We start from the raw sequence: 17,220 nt of genomic DNA on the forward strand, positions 1-17,220 counted from the left end.
CCATTTTACATTCCTGCTAACCATATATGGCTTTCCCAGGTGGCGCTAGTGGTAAAGAACCTGCCTGCCAATGCAGGAGCTTCAGAGACGCAGACATCCCTGGGGTGGGAAGATCCCCTGGAGAAAGAAATGGCAACTCACTCCAGTATTCTTGCCTGGGAAATCCCATGGAGAGAGGAGCCTGACAGGCTATAGTCCGTGGGGTCACAAAGAGTCAGACAAGACTAAAGTGACGCAGCACACACATCCTACCATATATGAATGCTCCTGGGCTCCAGTTTTTCTACATCCTCATTAAGTCACTTGGTTTTTGTTATTTATTCTGTTTATATACTGTTTATATGAGTACTCATTTTATATGAGTACTGGGTCATACTCATTTTCTTTTTTTCTGAATTTTAACTATTTTATATTGGAGTACAATTGATTGACAATGCTGTGATAGTTTCAGGGGCACAGCAAAGTGATTCGTATATACATATACATGCATCTATTCTTTTTCTGACTTCCCTAGTGGCTTAGAGGGTAAAGCATCTGCCTGCAATGCAGGAGACCTGGGTTCGATCCCTGGGTTGGGAATATCCCCTGGAGGAAGAAATAGCAACCCACTCCAGTATTCTTGGCTGGAAAATCCCATGGACAGAGGAGCCTGGTAGGCTATACAGTCCATGGGGCCGCAAAGACTCAGACACGACTGAGCAACTTCATTCATTCTTTTTCTAATTCTTTTCACATTTAGGTTATTGAACTTGACTGAGCAGAGTTCCCTGTGCTATGGATTCCCGGATGGAGCAGTGGTATATAGCACTCTGTACTATACAGTAGGTCCTTGTCAGTTATCCATTTTAAATATAGCAATGTGTTTTCTCAATCCCAAACTCCCTAACTATCCCTCCCTCTAACCCTTCTCCCTTGTAAACCATAAATTCATTCTCTAAGTCTCACGTCAAACCGACACTTCACCTTGTTGTATACTCTTTTTTATATGTTGCTGGACCTGATTCGCTAATTCTTTAAAGGATTTTATGTCCATATTCATAACAGATATTCATCTGTTTTAAAAGGGATGATGGTGGACGTCAAATTGCCATGGTATTTTGATTCCATCGAATACCTTTAAAAGAGTCACATAAGAGTTTACTTCCAAATGTCAGTATTTACAATACTAGAAAATACATCTTTTACAAGGATTCAAGTCCATGATGAAAATCTCAGATGTAGTTTCTGAAACATGTGAGGAGGCATACAATGTGTCAAAATTATTTTAGAAGGTGTCGCCATGGAGATAGCAGGAAAATCCCTGTTGTAGTCACTCCAAGGGGCCATTGGAAGTTTCTGAGGACAACGTGTAATCTTTTAGTATTTTACAAATCACTATTTGGCAAAAGGGTGGGAACAGGAGGCTGGTGAGAGGCCACAGCTGTAAATCCAGGCTATACGGTGGCTTGGATTAGACTGGGAGCTGCAGAGGTGGTGAGAAGTGATTAAATTTTAAATCGATGTGGATGGTAGAGCCAAGAGGATTTGCTACGGAATCTGATCTACCATGTGGAGAGCGAGAGGGAGAGAGAATCAAGGGTAATTCCAGCGACAGCGTTTGGAGCTGATCAACTCATCTACCTATTTCTAAACTCAACCCTAAATGGATTTGATAACACCTTTGGTTCATATTGCTGCTGTGGGGTTTAAAAGAGGTTTACATACTCCTGAACTATAAAAGACGTAGCACCAGACCTCCAGGAAAATAGAACAAATTTTAGTTATTGTATTGGCTATCCCTCTTTGAAGCAGATCTTCATCTTATTACTGATGTTTTCAGGGTCTTCAGTGTTCTTTTGTTTTTTCACTAAGCACTTTCTTTTACACAGGGCAGGAGACCCTAGAGGGAGACCTTTGCACTCTTGGCTTATATCCCAGTGTCTGAAACATGTATTCCTTAAATATTTGTCAACTATCTTCTTGACAAATCTCATTGATACAATGTTTCTACAAATCTATATCCTTCGGTCTCCCCATTACTTCAGGTTCAAAATTTTTTAGCCTGACTACGAGCCCGTGTTTTCCTCTCTTCCCCCATCACTGTTCCCCAGGTCCTAATGATCCATACATACAGGTGCCAATAACAGGATAAAAATGTACACCCTTTCAAAGGCATGGCCAATGTTTTTTGTGTGTGTGCACAGATGAAAATGAATCTGTGACATGAGTGTGTGACTGACACACACACTTCTGGGCAAGTTTGTTTTATTTTTCTCATTGTAAATGAGCCTATTAATACCTACACTGGTGGCTTTCAAACTTTTTTTTATTGGAACGCTTAGTTACATATATGTTTTACGTAATGATCGGAACACAGCACATATGTGATACACACACAAACAAAAAATCACGAAATGACACATTCTTCTAGTGATGCTAACATTCTAGGTTTTACTTTAGTTCATATTTACAAAATAACAATTATGGCTCAGTGCATGTCTTTCATGATCTTCTCAGGGGTTTTGACCCACAGTTTAAAAAAAGATCGTGTTCCAGCGCTAAATGAGATAATGTATGTAAAGGGTTTGTCCCAGAGGAAGGCTCTGGAAGTGTTAGGGTAAAGGAACCTACAAAGTGAAATAATGGGCAAGAATGTGTCAATTCCAATGACAAGTGGGGAAAAGGAAAACTGAAGGTTGAGTGAATAAAATACCAACAGTTAAAAAAATCCCAGTGCCACTTGGAGCTTCTTAGCGCCCATCTTTGCATGGCCAGATGCTTCCTGGGGCTCTCAAATCAAACGCCCCGCCCTATGTGTTGAATAGCTCTTCCCTAGAACTAGTTCCCATTACCCATCACCGCCCGCCCCACCACCCACCTCCCACTCTTATCTCATTGTATCCTATTACCCTGTTACTTCCTCCACAGAACCAAGCTCATCTGAAATTAATGACCTATATGCGTGTTTACTGTCTGCTGTAACACTTTCATTTCGAGGATGGGAACCTCGTCTATCTTGCTAAACTGCATCCCTCATAAATACAGTGCCTACCAGACATGCAATAGTTCTTGAATGAATGAGTGACCACAAGGAAAGGAGCAAGAAAGCGTTTTAATCAAATATAAATGTAGTCAATGCCTTACAGATTTTTTTTTTTTGTATAAGTTCCAGAACACTTTGCTCATTTTATGATTTATGAAAATTGGATGACATGAGAAAAAATAACCAAGGGAGAAATGTGTACTTAAAGGGTTCGTCGACGTTCAGTCGCTCAGTCGTATCCGACTCTTGGCGACCCCATGGACTGCGGCACGCCAGGCTTATTTAAGTAATGAAAGAACCAAGCAGGAAACTAGGAATTGTACACACACTAATGAATGAACTTTACAGGACAGGCTGCAGTTCCTCCCCAGGGCAGGAGGCGGCGCTAGGGTCACGCCAACTCAGCCGCCGACAACTCTTGGTCCCTCTGGCTGACCGTCCAACGCCAGTGCCCGAGGACCGTGGGGAACTAGCCAGTAGAAAACCGTCTTAGTTACAGGGTCTGGCGGAAACGTCCAATGAGCGTAGCGGGTCTAGTCAAGGGGAGGTGCCAAGAAGAGGGGCGGAGGGAAGCGGTTAGAGGTGGGAGTTGGCGCTGCGAGCCGGGCAGGGACCGCGGAGCTGAGATGCGGACGGGGCCGCGCCGGTGACCGGAGCTGCCGCCCGACATGAACTCGCTGGAGCAGGCGGAAGGTAGGGTACGCTTCCTGGGCCCTTCCTTAATTCCTCCCGGAAGCTCGCGGGGCTCTAGAGGCGCCGGAATCGTGGAAACCTGGTCGGGAGAGGAGGCCGCGAAGGATGGACTGACGGGGCCCGAAGCTGGGGGCGCGGGGGCCGGCCCAGGGGCCAAGGGGCGGCCGGACACGGCCAGGCGCTGCTTCCGGCGCGCCTGGCCTCTGCCGGCGCTGGAGAGGCGCTGCGTCAGCTCCCCCCCATTCCCCGTGCGTGGACCAGGGAGCTTCTCGCCCGGTTACTTCTTTCTTATTCGTTAGCAAACCGTTGTACTTGTGCCTTGTAGGGTGCTAACTCACTTTATTTTTTTCTAATAGTCGATAAGAGTTGTATCCCTAATTCCTGCCTTGGTTTTTGGTAACTGCCGGGGTAAGGGAGTGCTTCTTGGTCTCCTTTTTAAAGTTTGAAAAGCGCAACTGAAAATGATACCTTACCTTGCTCATTCAGAGGGAACACCTTGAACGCCTGTGTCTTGTAGAACCAGGCGTCGGCGCTCCAGAAATGCCACATAGATCATCTGTAAGCTCTTGGGAGGCTGGAAAGGAGAGAGTCTTTCCATTACCCATCCGTTAGCTGTATCAGAAGTCCAGTAAGAGCAGACTGAAAGCGTAACTTAATTAAACATAAGGGCATCGAGACTTTGGTCCTAGGTAAGACATTATCCTAATACGGAGTTCTTGATTCCAGCAGAGTTAAAACTCTACTTGATTTTGATTCTTTATTTGCAACCCCAAATTTCTAGCTTTTAGCGCCGACTGAGGCTGCTGCTGATTTTCCACATACCATTTTATGTGAAATTGGAACTAAAGAAACCTAGTGTTTCTGTCAAGTGCGTAAAGCTATCATAGTAAAGAAGTAAACAGTGCAGATTAAAAAAAAAGTAAACATGTAAGTCAGTATGCAAGACCTGAAGCAGTTAGAGTATCTAAAATTCATTGTAATAAATTGAGACTAGTAAGAGTGGCTAATTTCAAAATTGAAATCTTTTTACCTAGATCTCAAGGCTTTCGAGAGGAGACTTACTGAATATATTCATTGCTTGCAACCTGCCACTGGCCGTTGGAGAAGTAAGTGCTTGGACTTTTTTTTTAAGGGAAAATAAGCTGACAGTTCATACTTTTATTTTGCCTAGCAGTGATTTGCTTTCACCTAAAACTTTCGATTAACAAATGCTTGCTTAAAAACAAACAACCATATGCTTGCTTTATTAAACCATAATTTCCCTTTTGTTTTGACAGTTCTAGATCTATTTAATATTGTAAATAACGGCATTTTAAAGAAATTTTAAGGAAAAAAACCGACAACCCTAAAAGGATAGTCTTATTTTGTGTGGTTGACTTTTTATGTTTATATTAAAATACATATATTTTGTTATGCATATATGGCAAATCTGGTTACCAGAACACGTAATAAAAATTTCAGTAGTCTGTTTAGCAGTTTTACAATTTTGCCTATAAACTATTGAAGTAAAGTTTGTTAAAGGAAGTGATATTCAACAATACTGTAAAATGTGACTTGAAAGAATTGTAGTTACTGCCCCATGGAAATACATAGGAAATAGGAAATGTAGACAAATATATAAGTGATAAGATCAGTAAACAAAATACTTTGTTAACTTATGTTGGGAGAGTCTTAATTTCTTGGCTGTTCATTGCTGAAGTTTAATTTTTTCCAAGAAGAGTGAAAAGTGAAAATCGCTCAGTTGTGTCCCACTCTTTGGGACCCCATGGTCTCTGTTATAGTCGATGGACTTCTCCAGGCCAGAATACTAGAGTGGATGGCCTTTCCCTTCTCCCGGGGATCTTCCCAACCCAGGGATCGCACGCAGGTCTCCCACATTGCAGGCAGACTCTTCAGATGAGCCACAAGGGAAGCCCGAGAAGGACATACTTTATTTTGAAGTACGATTCAGTTGTTAGGACTGAACTGAAGAGAACTGCTGAAGTCAGGGGTCTTTCCCTATGTCAGGATTTTTTGTGTAATTTTTATTAAATCTGTTTGCAAAGTGCTAATCATACATTACAAAAATTCTGATTGGTCAGAATTCACGAGTAGTAATGATTTTTCTCAAGCTCTCCCGTTTACCTAGGAATTATCCCAAAAACCTTATTTCACTGTTACTTGGGAATCTTTTTAAATGTATAGGATTATCAAATGTAATATAATGAGTACACTTTTTCTCTGGTTCACCGTCTCAGTGCTTCCATATAAATGACATCAGCTTGTTTAGTATACCCATGTGTATGAGGTCCTGTCTGGTGGGTTTAATTATGATTTTGCTTCAAGAAAAGAAAAATCTGTATACTTTAGTATATTTCTTATTGGAAATATAGAAATGTAAGAAACTGAGTTTAATCTGTTCTGAGCTGAGAGCATAAATTTGAAATTTTGAGTATTATTAAATAACTCAAATGAGATTGTTTTTCTATGATTTGCCTCTTCTAAAAGTGCATCACCAGAGGTTGTAGATAATTAAGGTTTTGCATTATTTCTGTTGCTCTTTGAAGCTTGATCTGTAAATTTTAAAAATGTTTGCATCCCAATTGAAAGAAAGTAACTGTCTTGGTCTCTAGAACATTAACTAGGTCTTGGTGCCCCTGTATTATTTTTAATAGTATAGTAGTATTTTAGTAATATTATTTATTCTCAAGTTTTACTTATGCTCTATCTAGAATTTCTAAAATAATTCTACCTTAATGAGGAGAAAGAATCTTTCTAACTTGTACTGTCAGTAATTCTACCCCAACTTTCCTTAAGTCCCTTAAAGAAAATCTGGTACTGATTGGTGGGCTCCACACTCCTAACACTGACCTTTGTTTAATTCAACAACAGGCGGTTGTCTGCAAGGCAAAATTCTTTAGGCCAAGTTCTCAGTGCATTCATAAAAGAGTCTTTGTTTGGTTTGTTTACATTACCAATGTGGGGAGTGTTTTTTGTTTTGAATCTGCAGAAAGCGTAAAGCACATAACAGAAATTTACATTAAAGTTTTACCACCTTGGTTCTTACTGCTTTTAATTTCATAAATCTATAGAAACACTGACTAAAGAATCAGGGGGACAGTATCGGCCTCAGTTACTAAGGTTCGCATTGTTTTGGAGAATTCCCCAAGGTCTTGTGGCAAGTCTCCCTACTTCCTGAGCAGAGCACATTTTCTGTTTAATGCAGTGCTGCACCCTCTGGCTGTTGTTTAAGAACTGGTAGTAATATCATAGTAATGGCTTGTTTCCTTACTAATTTCGTGTTTATCTTTCATCAGTGCTTCTTATAGTGGTATCTGTCTGTACAGCTACTGGTGCCTGGAACTGGTTAATAGATCCCGAGACACAAAAGGTAGAAGTTTTGATTTAAAATCTTTCGTAGATTAAGTGAGACAATGGCTATAGCAGTGCTTTGTTTTTTGTAAAGTATTAATCAAATGCTACCTATTAGTACTAGTAGTGATATTAATCATGTTAAAAATATGCCTTATATTAATTTGCTTGAAAAAAACTTTGGCTGGCTATTGCGGGTCAAGTATCTTTGCAGAGAAAAAGGTCTAAGAAATACTATTACATTACTTTTCATTTTTGAACTTGTATGCAGTTGTTATGTATCTCACTATTACATATTTCAGTGTAAACACTATTTTATTTTGTTCATTTACTGTCATCAGTACCAACTTTTAAAAACTATACAGCAACATTTTCTTCTATGAGTTACTTTTGTTAATGCCTTTTCTTACCCCTTAAAGCATTCAAGACAACTTTGCAGTAAGCATTATGATTAAATAGTAGATATAAGTGTACTAAGCGGCCAAGACTAGGAAAAAACAGGAGGATGTCAGACCCAGGATGGAAACCTGGTCACTAATACCATAGACCATCTGGGCCAGCATAATTGCCAGGGTCTCTGAAATCACACAGCACCCTTATGATAGAACGTGAAGAGGAACTAAAAGCCTCTTGATGAAAGTGAAACAGGAGAGTGAAAAAGTAGGCTTAAAGCTCAACATTCAGAAAACTAAGATCATGGCATCTGGTTCCATCATTTCATGGGAGATAGATGGGGAAACTGTGGAAACAGTGTCAGACTTTATTTTGGGGGGCTCCAAAATCACTGCAAATGGTGACTGCAACCATGAAATTAAAAGACGCTTACTCCTTGAAAAGAAAGTTATGACCAACCTAGACAGCGTATTAAAAAGCAGAGACATTACTTTGCCAACAAAGGTCCGTTTAGTCAAGGCTATGGTTTTTCCAGTGGTCTTGTATGGATGTGAGAGTTGGACTGTGAAGAAAGCTGAATGCCAAAGAATTGATACTTTTGAACTGTGGTGTTGGAGAAGACTCTTGAGAGTTCCTTGGACTGCAAGGAGATCCAACCAGTCCATTCTAAAGGAGATCAGTCCTGGGTGTTCTTTGGAAGGACTGATGCTAAAGCTGAATGAAACTCCAATACTTTGGCCACTTCATGCGAAGAGTTAACTCATTGGAAAAGACTCTGATGCTGGGAGGGATTGGGGGCAGAAGGAGAAAGGGACGACAGAGGATGAGATGGCTGGATGGCATCACTGACTCTATGGACATGAGTTTGAGTAAACTCCGGTAGCTGGTGATGGACAGGGAGGCCTGGCATGCTGCGATTCACGGGGTTGCAAAGAGTCGTACACGACTGAGCAACTAAACTGAACTGAATTGAAGTCACTGCCAGTTCCATGGTTTTCATCATGAAGAGAACACGTGTAAATTCCCTAAACTGTCAAAGCCCTTCTTTTTCAACTTCATTTTATCTTTAAAAAAAAAATTCTGCCTGAAGTTTAATATAGGAGACATTGAGAGATCTCCCATTGGACACTAAGAATATCGCTGTGCCAAATGCAATAACAGATTTCATAATGTTATTTCTTGAAGCATCCTTCGATGAAACATGATAGCGTGTTTCTGAAATTTCTACCTCTTTCTACCAACTTGTGCCTTAATTTAAAATTTGAGCTTTTTTGTTAGAGGAAATAATCATCTTCAGTTTTTCAGTGAAGTTTCTTTTCTCCCAGTTCAGTTTTCTTTAGGTATTAATGATTCTGTAATTTTCACAAAATTAATCTTACTTCCCCTTTTAAACTATAGCTAGACAAACTATTTCCAGTAGCTTTATTTACAACCTTTAAGTTATATAGAAGAAAAACTTAATAATAAGACTTTTGTCAGCAGTCTAAATTTCAGTTCAGACAACTGGGGGTTATTTACCATGTCATCTCTCTTGACTTTATCCACTGAGGTGGAAACACAAAAGAATAGGAGCAGGGGAGGTTGGTGATGGGATTTCACGTTAATAGAGGAGTTTTTATAATGGATAAGAAATCCCCCTGTGTGTCCCTTTATAGCTGGTACTCATCCTTGGGGGAAGATTGAAAGAGACTGGCAAGAAAAAGGTCTGTCTTGGGAAATGAATCTGACTTCTAATTGGGAAAAACATAAGCTGATTTCAGCTAGTTGACATCTTAATAAAACATAGAATTAAATGTAATATGAAATAGGCTCAAAATTGTGTAGTTAATATAATTCTCTAAATTAGGTGAGAATGTAACTATTAGCCTAAATGTCAACTCTATATTTCAATATTTAATAACTTCAGACCTGACGAGTTGATAAACAGCAATTGTGTCTGTAAGAAGAGTTGCAAACTCGAAGCCAGTGGCTGGCTGGAGGAACACAGGGGAGAGGGAATGTGGCAAGCTGGGAAGTATGGGAGTGCCTAAACTAAAGGAGGAAACTGTTACTTGGATGCAGTTGATTGTTGCCATGGAGGAGAGAAGGCGGATGCTGACCTAATTAAAATTAAAACACTGTATGTGCTAATATTGTGCAGGGCTCATAAAACACAGCTAGCCTGTGGGAATTGAACTGTCCTCAAGGGTTTAAGAAGACATTACTCTGGAATATTAATCTTTCTTCAAGAGCCCATCCTTCTGGGAGCCATCTCCTTCCTGATGTTTTCAGCCTGTCATCTCTTCACTTGACAAGTTTATTTAACCAGTACCGTGCTAGGCCCCTGTTCTTCCTTAAGTTTAGTTCTCTGTCTTGAAACACGTACACACATCTTAGTATGAGAGTGGAGCACAGATGCCCTTAGTTTGATTCTGTTACTCCCGTTTAGTTTCTAGTCCACTTGATTTCTTTTTCTCGCCTCTAAATACTTGCCTTCTCCATCTGCATTCTGATTCCCAGTAGTCTGGCTTCAGTGCCATTCTGGATCCTGTTCCCTTGTCCTTCTACATAGTCTCAGAATTGTGGATGGTTCTGTGTTTTTTTCTGCCATCTGATTATGCTCATATCTGAAATTAGCCCTTTGTTTCTCTTGAACTGTAGTTTTTTACGGATAGCTACTAATTATTCTCTCCTGGAATGTCCTGTGGCCATCTAAATCTAGTAACTTCAAAACCAAACTCATGCTTTGTCTCTTTCATAAAGAAAGGGTGATGCTGAAACTGAGTCTTGTAAGGATATGTAGGAGCTAGCCAGGTGAAGAGAGAAAAGGAAAATGGTAGTGATTAGACTGAGACCAGGTTGTGTATGCAGTTTGCTCACTTCTGCTTTTTAACAGGGAAGATAATTAGATCCTGTCTGACTTGTGTTTCATTGAGATTAGAGGCTTCATCTCCATTCATTCAACAATATTTATTGAGCACCTGTATTTGCCTGGGTGGTTGCTCAGTTGTGTGCACTTCTTTACAACCTTTTGGATTATAGCCCGCCAGGCTCCTCTGTCCATGGGATTTCCCAGGCAAGATTACTGGGGTGAGTTGCCATTTTCCTCCTCCAGGGGATCTGCCCAGCCCAGCAACTGAATCCCTGTCTCCTGTGGATCCTGCATTGCAGGCTATCCTGATTCTTTACCCGCTGAGCCGCTGGGGAAGCCCCTGAGCGCCAATATTTGCCAAGGCCTGTTTCAGGCGTTGGGAAAATAGCAATGCCGCGCCCAGGACAGTGTCCCTCCTCCTGCAGAGCTTTTTTCTTTTTGGCCATGGCACATGGCATGTGGAATCTTTCCTAACCAGAGATCAAAGCCCCCTTCTCTGGGAGCATGGAGTCTTAACCACTGGACCGCCTGGGAAGTCCACGGAACTTGTAGTCTTACGCTTTTTAAATTACTTCTCACTAGGAAGGGTTCAGTAAATATTGTCAGTAGGGTATTTTTTTATAGAGTTGAATTTGTAATGGTTGAAGCATTTGAAATGAATGGAGGGAATATTACTATATTGTTTTGCTGCATTGAAGATTTAAAACAGACATTAATTTGTATAGCTAGCAATATGAAGAACTGGGATTTGGGAAAGTCTTCAAATTCCCTTTTTTTTTGCCTTGCCTCGCGCATTGGATCCCAGTTCCCTCTTGTTCCTTGTTCAGTGGCTAAGTTATCTCTGACTGTTTGTGATCCCACGGACTGCAGCATGCCAGGCTTAGCTGTCCTTCACTGTCTTCCAGAGTTTGTGCAGACTCATGTCCATTGAGTTGGTGATGCCATCCAACCATCTCATCCTCTGTTACCCCTTCTCCTCCTGCCCTCCAGTCTTTCCGAACCTCTGGGTCTTTTCCATTGCGTTGGCTCTTTGCATTAGATGGTCAAAGTATTGGAGCTTCAGCTCCAGCATCAGTCCTTCCAGTGAATATTCAGGGTTGATTTCCTTTAAGATTGACTGGATTGGTCTCCTCCTTGTCCAGCTAACTCTCAGGAGTCTCCTCCAGCACCACAATTGAGAAACATTGGTTCTTCTTTATGGTCCAACTCTCACATCCAGGCATGATTATGGGAAAAACCATAGCTTTGACTATATGGACCTTTGTCAGCAAAGTGATGTCTCTGCTCTTGTATAGTCTAGGTTTGCCATAGCTTTTCTTCCAAGGAGCAGTTCCCTGACTAGGGATCAAACCCAGGCCGTGGCAGTGAAAGGCCAAAAGCTACCAGGGAACTCAGCAAATTCTCATACTTTAGAGAATTAAATGTTACATGTATTCATGCACAAGTAAAGAAGTAGGAATCAATACTGTTCTAAGATTTTTAACATTTTTATGTTTCAAACTCTTCTTTTGACAGGTGTCCTTCTTCACATCATTATGGAACCATCCATTTTTCACCATTAGCTGTATCACTCTAATAGGCTTATTCTTCGCTGGGATTCACAAGAGAGTAGTTGCACCGTCAATGTATCCTTTATCATGAATTGAATTTTATTCTCAGAACTAAACTAAAGCACCTCTCTGGTGGTGTTAAAAGCTTACTTTTGAAATACAAATTTTCCTTTGACCGTATTTATTCAGTATAGCTGCTCGATGTCGAACTGTGTTAGCAGAATACAACATGTCTTGTGATGATGTAAGTATTTTCATTAGAAAACTGTAGACAGTATGTGAAAGGACTGAAGTTCTTTGGTTTAAGTGAAAAAAGTGTTAAAAATAATTTGTCTCAATGGAATTAATAGGGAGAATATTCATTGTAGCATTGATTCGAAGACACTTTTTTTAAAAATACTGTAACATCCCTGAAAATTGAGATACATCTAATAATCAGTGGTGTCTAATAGTTAAATTGATAGAGAGTATAATCTGTCTTACTGACATAAAGTCATGATGCATCTTCTAACTGAAGCTGTCTTAGCTTCAGTGAAATACAGTGGTCATTATTGGCCAAAAATGACTCGCTGGGAGTTGGGTTTATAAACTACTGTTACTTGTCTCATGCTGTTGTGTATATAGGGTTTTAAATCGAGGAATAGATTAATTGATAGACTATAGACATATGAACCTGCCGTTTTTTTTTTTTTTAAATCACATATCAGTATGATGAGAATATGTCACAATATTGATTTTATTTATAAAAAGCATTTTTACCTTCAACTTAAAAAACTATTTAGTAATACCCACCCAGTATAGAAAATTAGAATAAAAGGCCAAAAAAATTTTAGGGAAGGAGAACAACTGGATCAGTGAAAGAGAATGTAGAGGATAGTATCCACGATATTTGAAGACTTATTAAAAATCAATAATAAAAAGACAAATAGTACATTTTTAAAATGGGAAAAGGTTAAGTCATATCACACAAGTGGAAATACAGATGGATAAAGGTGAAGACTGGACAGCCTCGTTTATCATGGAGGAAGTGCAAAGTTAAACAGTTCATTTATAAATGAACTGATTAGTGAAAATTAAATACTTTATAACTAGTATTGTGGTGAAATGATGCAGCCACACGCCGCTTGTTGGGAATATACATTGATACCGTAGGTTCCCATTTCTCTTGCCAGGGAATCTTCTTGACCCAGCGATTGAACCCAAAACCCAGGTCTCCTGCATTTTAGGTAGATAACTTTACCATCTGAGCCACCAGGGAAGCCCTTTTTGAAGGATAGTTTTCGTCATTCTTATAAAATGTAGTATGTGCTTGCCTCATGACCTAACCATTCTGCTTTTCTTCTCCTACCCTGGTTGGGGGTACCATCCCACAGGTACACAGGGTTGTTCATTATAACATCCTTAGTAGTGAAAAAAAAATGGAAATAATTTTTGTGTCTCAACAAGGGAGTGTTGAAATAGGCTGTTGTAAAACCATATCATAGGAAATCAGAAGTAAATCTGTAAATACAGACGTGGAAGCGTCCAAGACAATGTTAGGAGCAAAGAGTAAATTAACAAACAGTATGCTCAGTTTGGTGCTTTTTTTTTTTTTAAGTTTTAATTAGGGAAATTTCCAAACATAAGAAGGCAAAGAGAAGAGCTAAATGAACTTCATTTATCCTCGACCGGTGTCAACAGTAAATCAGCTCTTGGCCATTCTTTTTTGTTTTCATGGCCGTTCTTATGTGTACCCCTGCCCACCTTCCCCATCATCAGGTTATTTAGAAATAAAACGCTTCATTAGCATGTTAGAAGCACCAAATTTTTATTCATATATGTGAATATAAATCCATTTAAAAGACAGTATGTAAGAATTCATGCTGAAACTGTTTTCTTCTGTAAGAGGACTAGAATTTGAGGTAAATGGAAAGGATGACTTTGGCTTGTCTTGTTAGAACTTTTTATTAAATCCATGGTATTTTTATACAGTGGAATACTACACATCTTATAATAGCAGGTTAAAAAGATAACAAAAGTGCTGAAACATAGTAGCATTGGTGAGTTTCAGAAACACACTGAGTGAAAGAAGTAGAAGCGAAAGAACACACACTGTGTGATTCTATTTATTTACAGGCCGGAGACAGGCAGGTGAATCTGTGGTGAGCAGTTATGTCGGGAGCTCAGGTTCCATTGACCTTAGAAAGAAGCATGGAGGAACTTTCTAAGTGGTGGTGATGTTCTGTAGCTTTCCTTCAGAGGTGGCAACTTGGGTCTATACATTTGTCAGAACTTAACAATTTTACATGAATTACACCCCAGTAAAACAGTAGAAAACTTAGTATCAAAGTTCTACCAAGATACAAAAGCATTACCAAAAATTAAGAGAAAGTAAGACTTGAGAGGGAGCCAGAATCCTGATAACACTTTTGACCTAGAACTTTGCAACCAAAGATAATCACCATGTTTTATGTTTTATTGTGTATCTCATGTGCTTATAAGGGAAAGATATTATAATCAAGTTTATGAGTAAAGAACCTCTAAACAGTGTTACAGCGTTTTCGGTTCTGCTCTTTGACCCAGTGTTAGGATTTCAGAGCTGCCATATGTTGGACATTAACTGTATACAAGGTCTTGGGCCTGTTGTTCTTGTTTATTTGCATGGTCTCAGTTAACGTCGTCCACTCTGTTTGACTACATAGTGCTCCGCTTTGTGGATGCATCATAATTCCAGCCACACTGTCATGTTGTGTATGTTGTGCATACTTCATTAGAGCGAGCTCCATGAGGACAGGAAACTCGTTTGTTACTGGGTCTTTAACGTCTCTTGAGGCCTGGCACATGAGAAGCACTCAGTAAATCCTGAATGAAAGAATAGGACTTAAATGTGTGTCCTTACACTTGCATCTCTTCAGATAAGTTCCTAGAAATGAAATTCTTTGGATTATATGGTATGTACTTTTTTTTTTTGATAAATATGACACTGGCCCTACTGTATCCATCTGCACATGGATACAGAAGAGTTGTATCCATGTGCATTGAATACCAACAGCACATGAATATCTATCAGTCCAACCTTAGGTTTGCATTTTAACTTGAGGAAATTAAAGTTTTGATGTTAGAAAATGGGAAAAGTTTTTGTTCAGATATACAGTTTTATTTATGTTTTATAGACTCCACTTGGTAAGGAGCATAAATTAGCCTGTACAAGTCTGGATTTTATTTTATCCAATGGGTTGGTTGACTGATTTTCAGGAAGATTGTATGTGTGTGTTTTAAAGTACTAAAGATTTTAGAAGAAAATTCTATACAAAGAACACTTGGAAGATATAATTATTAATTGCTTAATCTTGACTAAATATAACGGGGTGTTCTGATGCCTCATAAGGCTTTTAGGAAAGTGGTGATACTTTTAATAGAACTGTATATATATATATTTTTTTAACCTTGTTTTCTTTTCATTTTTACAGACAGGAAAGCTAATTTTGAAACCTAGGCCTCATGTTCAATGACAATCTACACTCATTGTTTTGGGACTTAAAACAACCTTTCTTCAAAAAGTGATAACAGCAAAAAGCCATAAAAGACTCCTTTTGCAGTTGGACATGTGACTGTCAGAGCAACAGCGGACAAGAAAGGTGCAATATTTACCCAGACGGTCTTCGTGATGATGACCCTCATTATCAGTGCTGTGGTACCTTTGATTATCTGTGTTTCAGCATCAGTGTCACTTTAGTACTTCAGATCCTGCGAAGGTTTTTGCAGATGAAGTATGTATGTAATATGTTACTAAGTTAAACTTAGAAACAGAACCTCATCCAGTTTTTATAATGTATTTTTGCAAACTACTGTAAATAGCCAATCAATGCCAATGTTAAAGAGGAAATGTTGTGTGGACGTCGTTCTCCTGCACCAGTATTTCAAGAACATCCGCTTGCCATCTCCACAGCTCTTTAAAACCGGCTATTATTTATAGCTGTGCCTTTTACTCTGTACTCCTCTTTTAATCATAATGCAGGAAAAACAGCAGATTGAGCTTAGGCTAAGGAAAATTCATCTCCATTATGCTGTAAGAAATTGTAGATGTTTTGAGACAGTTTTCGTTAAACCAGATAGTGAATTTCAGCCACTATAGTGCTATTTTCCAGGTTCATTGTTTTCATTTAACGCTAAATATACTTTATATTTTTTTAAATGATTTTAAGAACACTCCAAAGGCTTCTGAGTAGACAAATTTAGTTATAAATTACACATTGTCTGGGAATTTGACAGTCATTGTTTTAGATTATTGGGTTTTATGCTGTGGTAGACATGCTGTTAAACTAGTATTGTGCAGGTGTGGTTGGTCATCCACTCCATCACGGGATCACTTGGGAGCAGTGCCACAAACTAGAGTCTGAAATTCTCACTGTTTAGAGAGTGTTAATGACATACTGTGTATGCATATTAGCCACATGTACTATAATAGCCCCTAAAATTAAACTATCGGGATTGCTGTAAATATTTTAAAGAACTGGAGGTGCCTTTTACCTGTTTATTAGAAGATTTTGAAAAGGTTTAAATTATTTCATGAGCAATCTTTTTAATTTCATTTAATGTAAAGCTGAAAATTCAAAGACAGGACAAAAAATTTTTAACAAGGCTGCCATTTATCTTAAATGTGTTCATCTTGGCTTTCACATGTATAAAATTTTATTCTTTGAACTGCAGCAATAAACCCTCTGCTCCTACTAAGTCTTAAGAGGGTATTCTATATATTCTTCATTGTTTTATTTCCTGTAAATTTTGTAGGTAAATATGTGCATAAAAATAAATACTTTATATATACACAGTGATTGGGCTTTTCCTTGGTTTAAGTCTGTAACTGAAAAGAATTTTAAACACACTGTGTGTCAGATACAGGTTAGTTCCAAATGAGATATTTTACTCTAACAGTAGGTTCAGTAGAGCAAATTTCAAGTGACAATTGAAGGTCCACAGTTTATCAGGCTGTCAGTACTTTTAATATGTCTTATTCTGTGTGCTCTGTGCTCAGTTACTCAGTTGGGTCTGCGTGGACTATGGTCCACCAGGCTCCTCTGTCCTTGGAATTTTCCAGGCAAGGATGCTGGAATGGGTTGCTGTTTCCTACTCCAGAGGATTTTCCTGACCCAGGAACTGAACCCAGGCCTCTTGCGTCTCCTGCATTGGCAGGTGGATTCTTTACCACTGCACCACCTGGGAAGCCCCATTTCTTATTCATCGTTACCTAATAACATTTGGTGCTTAATTAGGAAATTCAGGCTTTCTCAAAAACTGATCGCTAGTTTCCTCCAAGAGTGTAAAACTAAAGAGCGATTTCATATGTCCTAAATCCTTTATGGAATCATCAGCTACTTCAT

The 17,220-nt window shown here is 39.2% G+C and overlaps 1 protein-coding gene across 1 annotated transcript; it reads left to right on the top strand.

Moving 5' to 3' along the window:
* Positions 1-3,600: 3,600 nt before the first annotated feature.
* Positions 3,601-16,674, top strand: CNEP1R1 (CTD nuclear envelope phosphatase 1 regulatory subunit 1). Its single transcript, XM_004014976.5, has 6 exons — positions 3,601-3,715; positions 4,750-4,821; positions 7,012-7,085; positions 11,826-11,935; positions 12,050-12,104; positions 15,310-16,674. Exons 1-6 carry the CDS (start codon positions 3,691-3,693, stop codon positions 15,349-15,351), a joined length of 378 nt encoding a protein of 125 aa, XP_004015025.1. The 5' UTR covers positions 3,601-3,690; the 3' UTR covers positions 15,352-16,674.
* The last annotated feature ends 546 nt before the right edge of the window (positions 16,675-17,220 follow it).

Source organism: Ovis aries, chromosome 14 (genome assembly GCF_016772045.2).
Source record: "Ovis aries strain OAR_USU_Benz2616 breed Rambouillet chromosome 14, ARS-UI_Ramb_v3.0, whole genome shotgun sequence".
Classification (NCBI taxonomy): domain Eukaryota; kingdom Metazoa; phylum Chordata; class Mammalia; order Artiodactyla; family Bovidae; genus Ovis; species Ovis aries.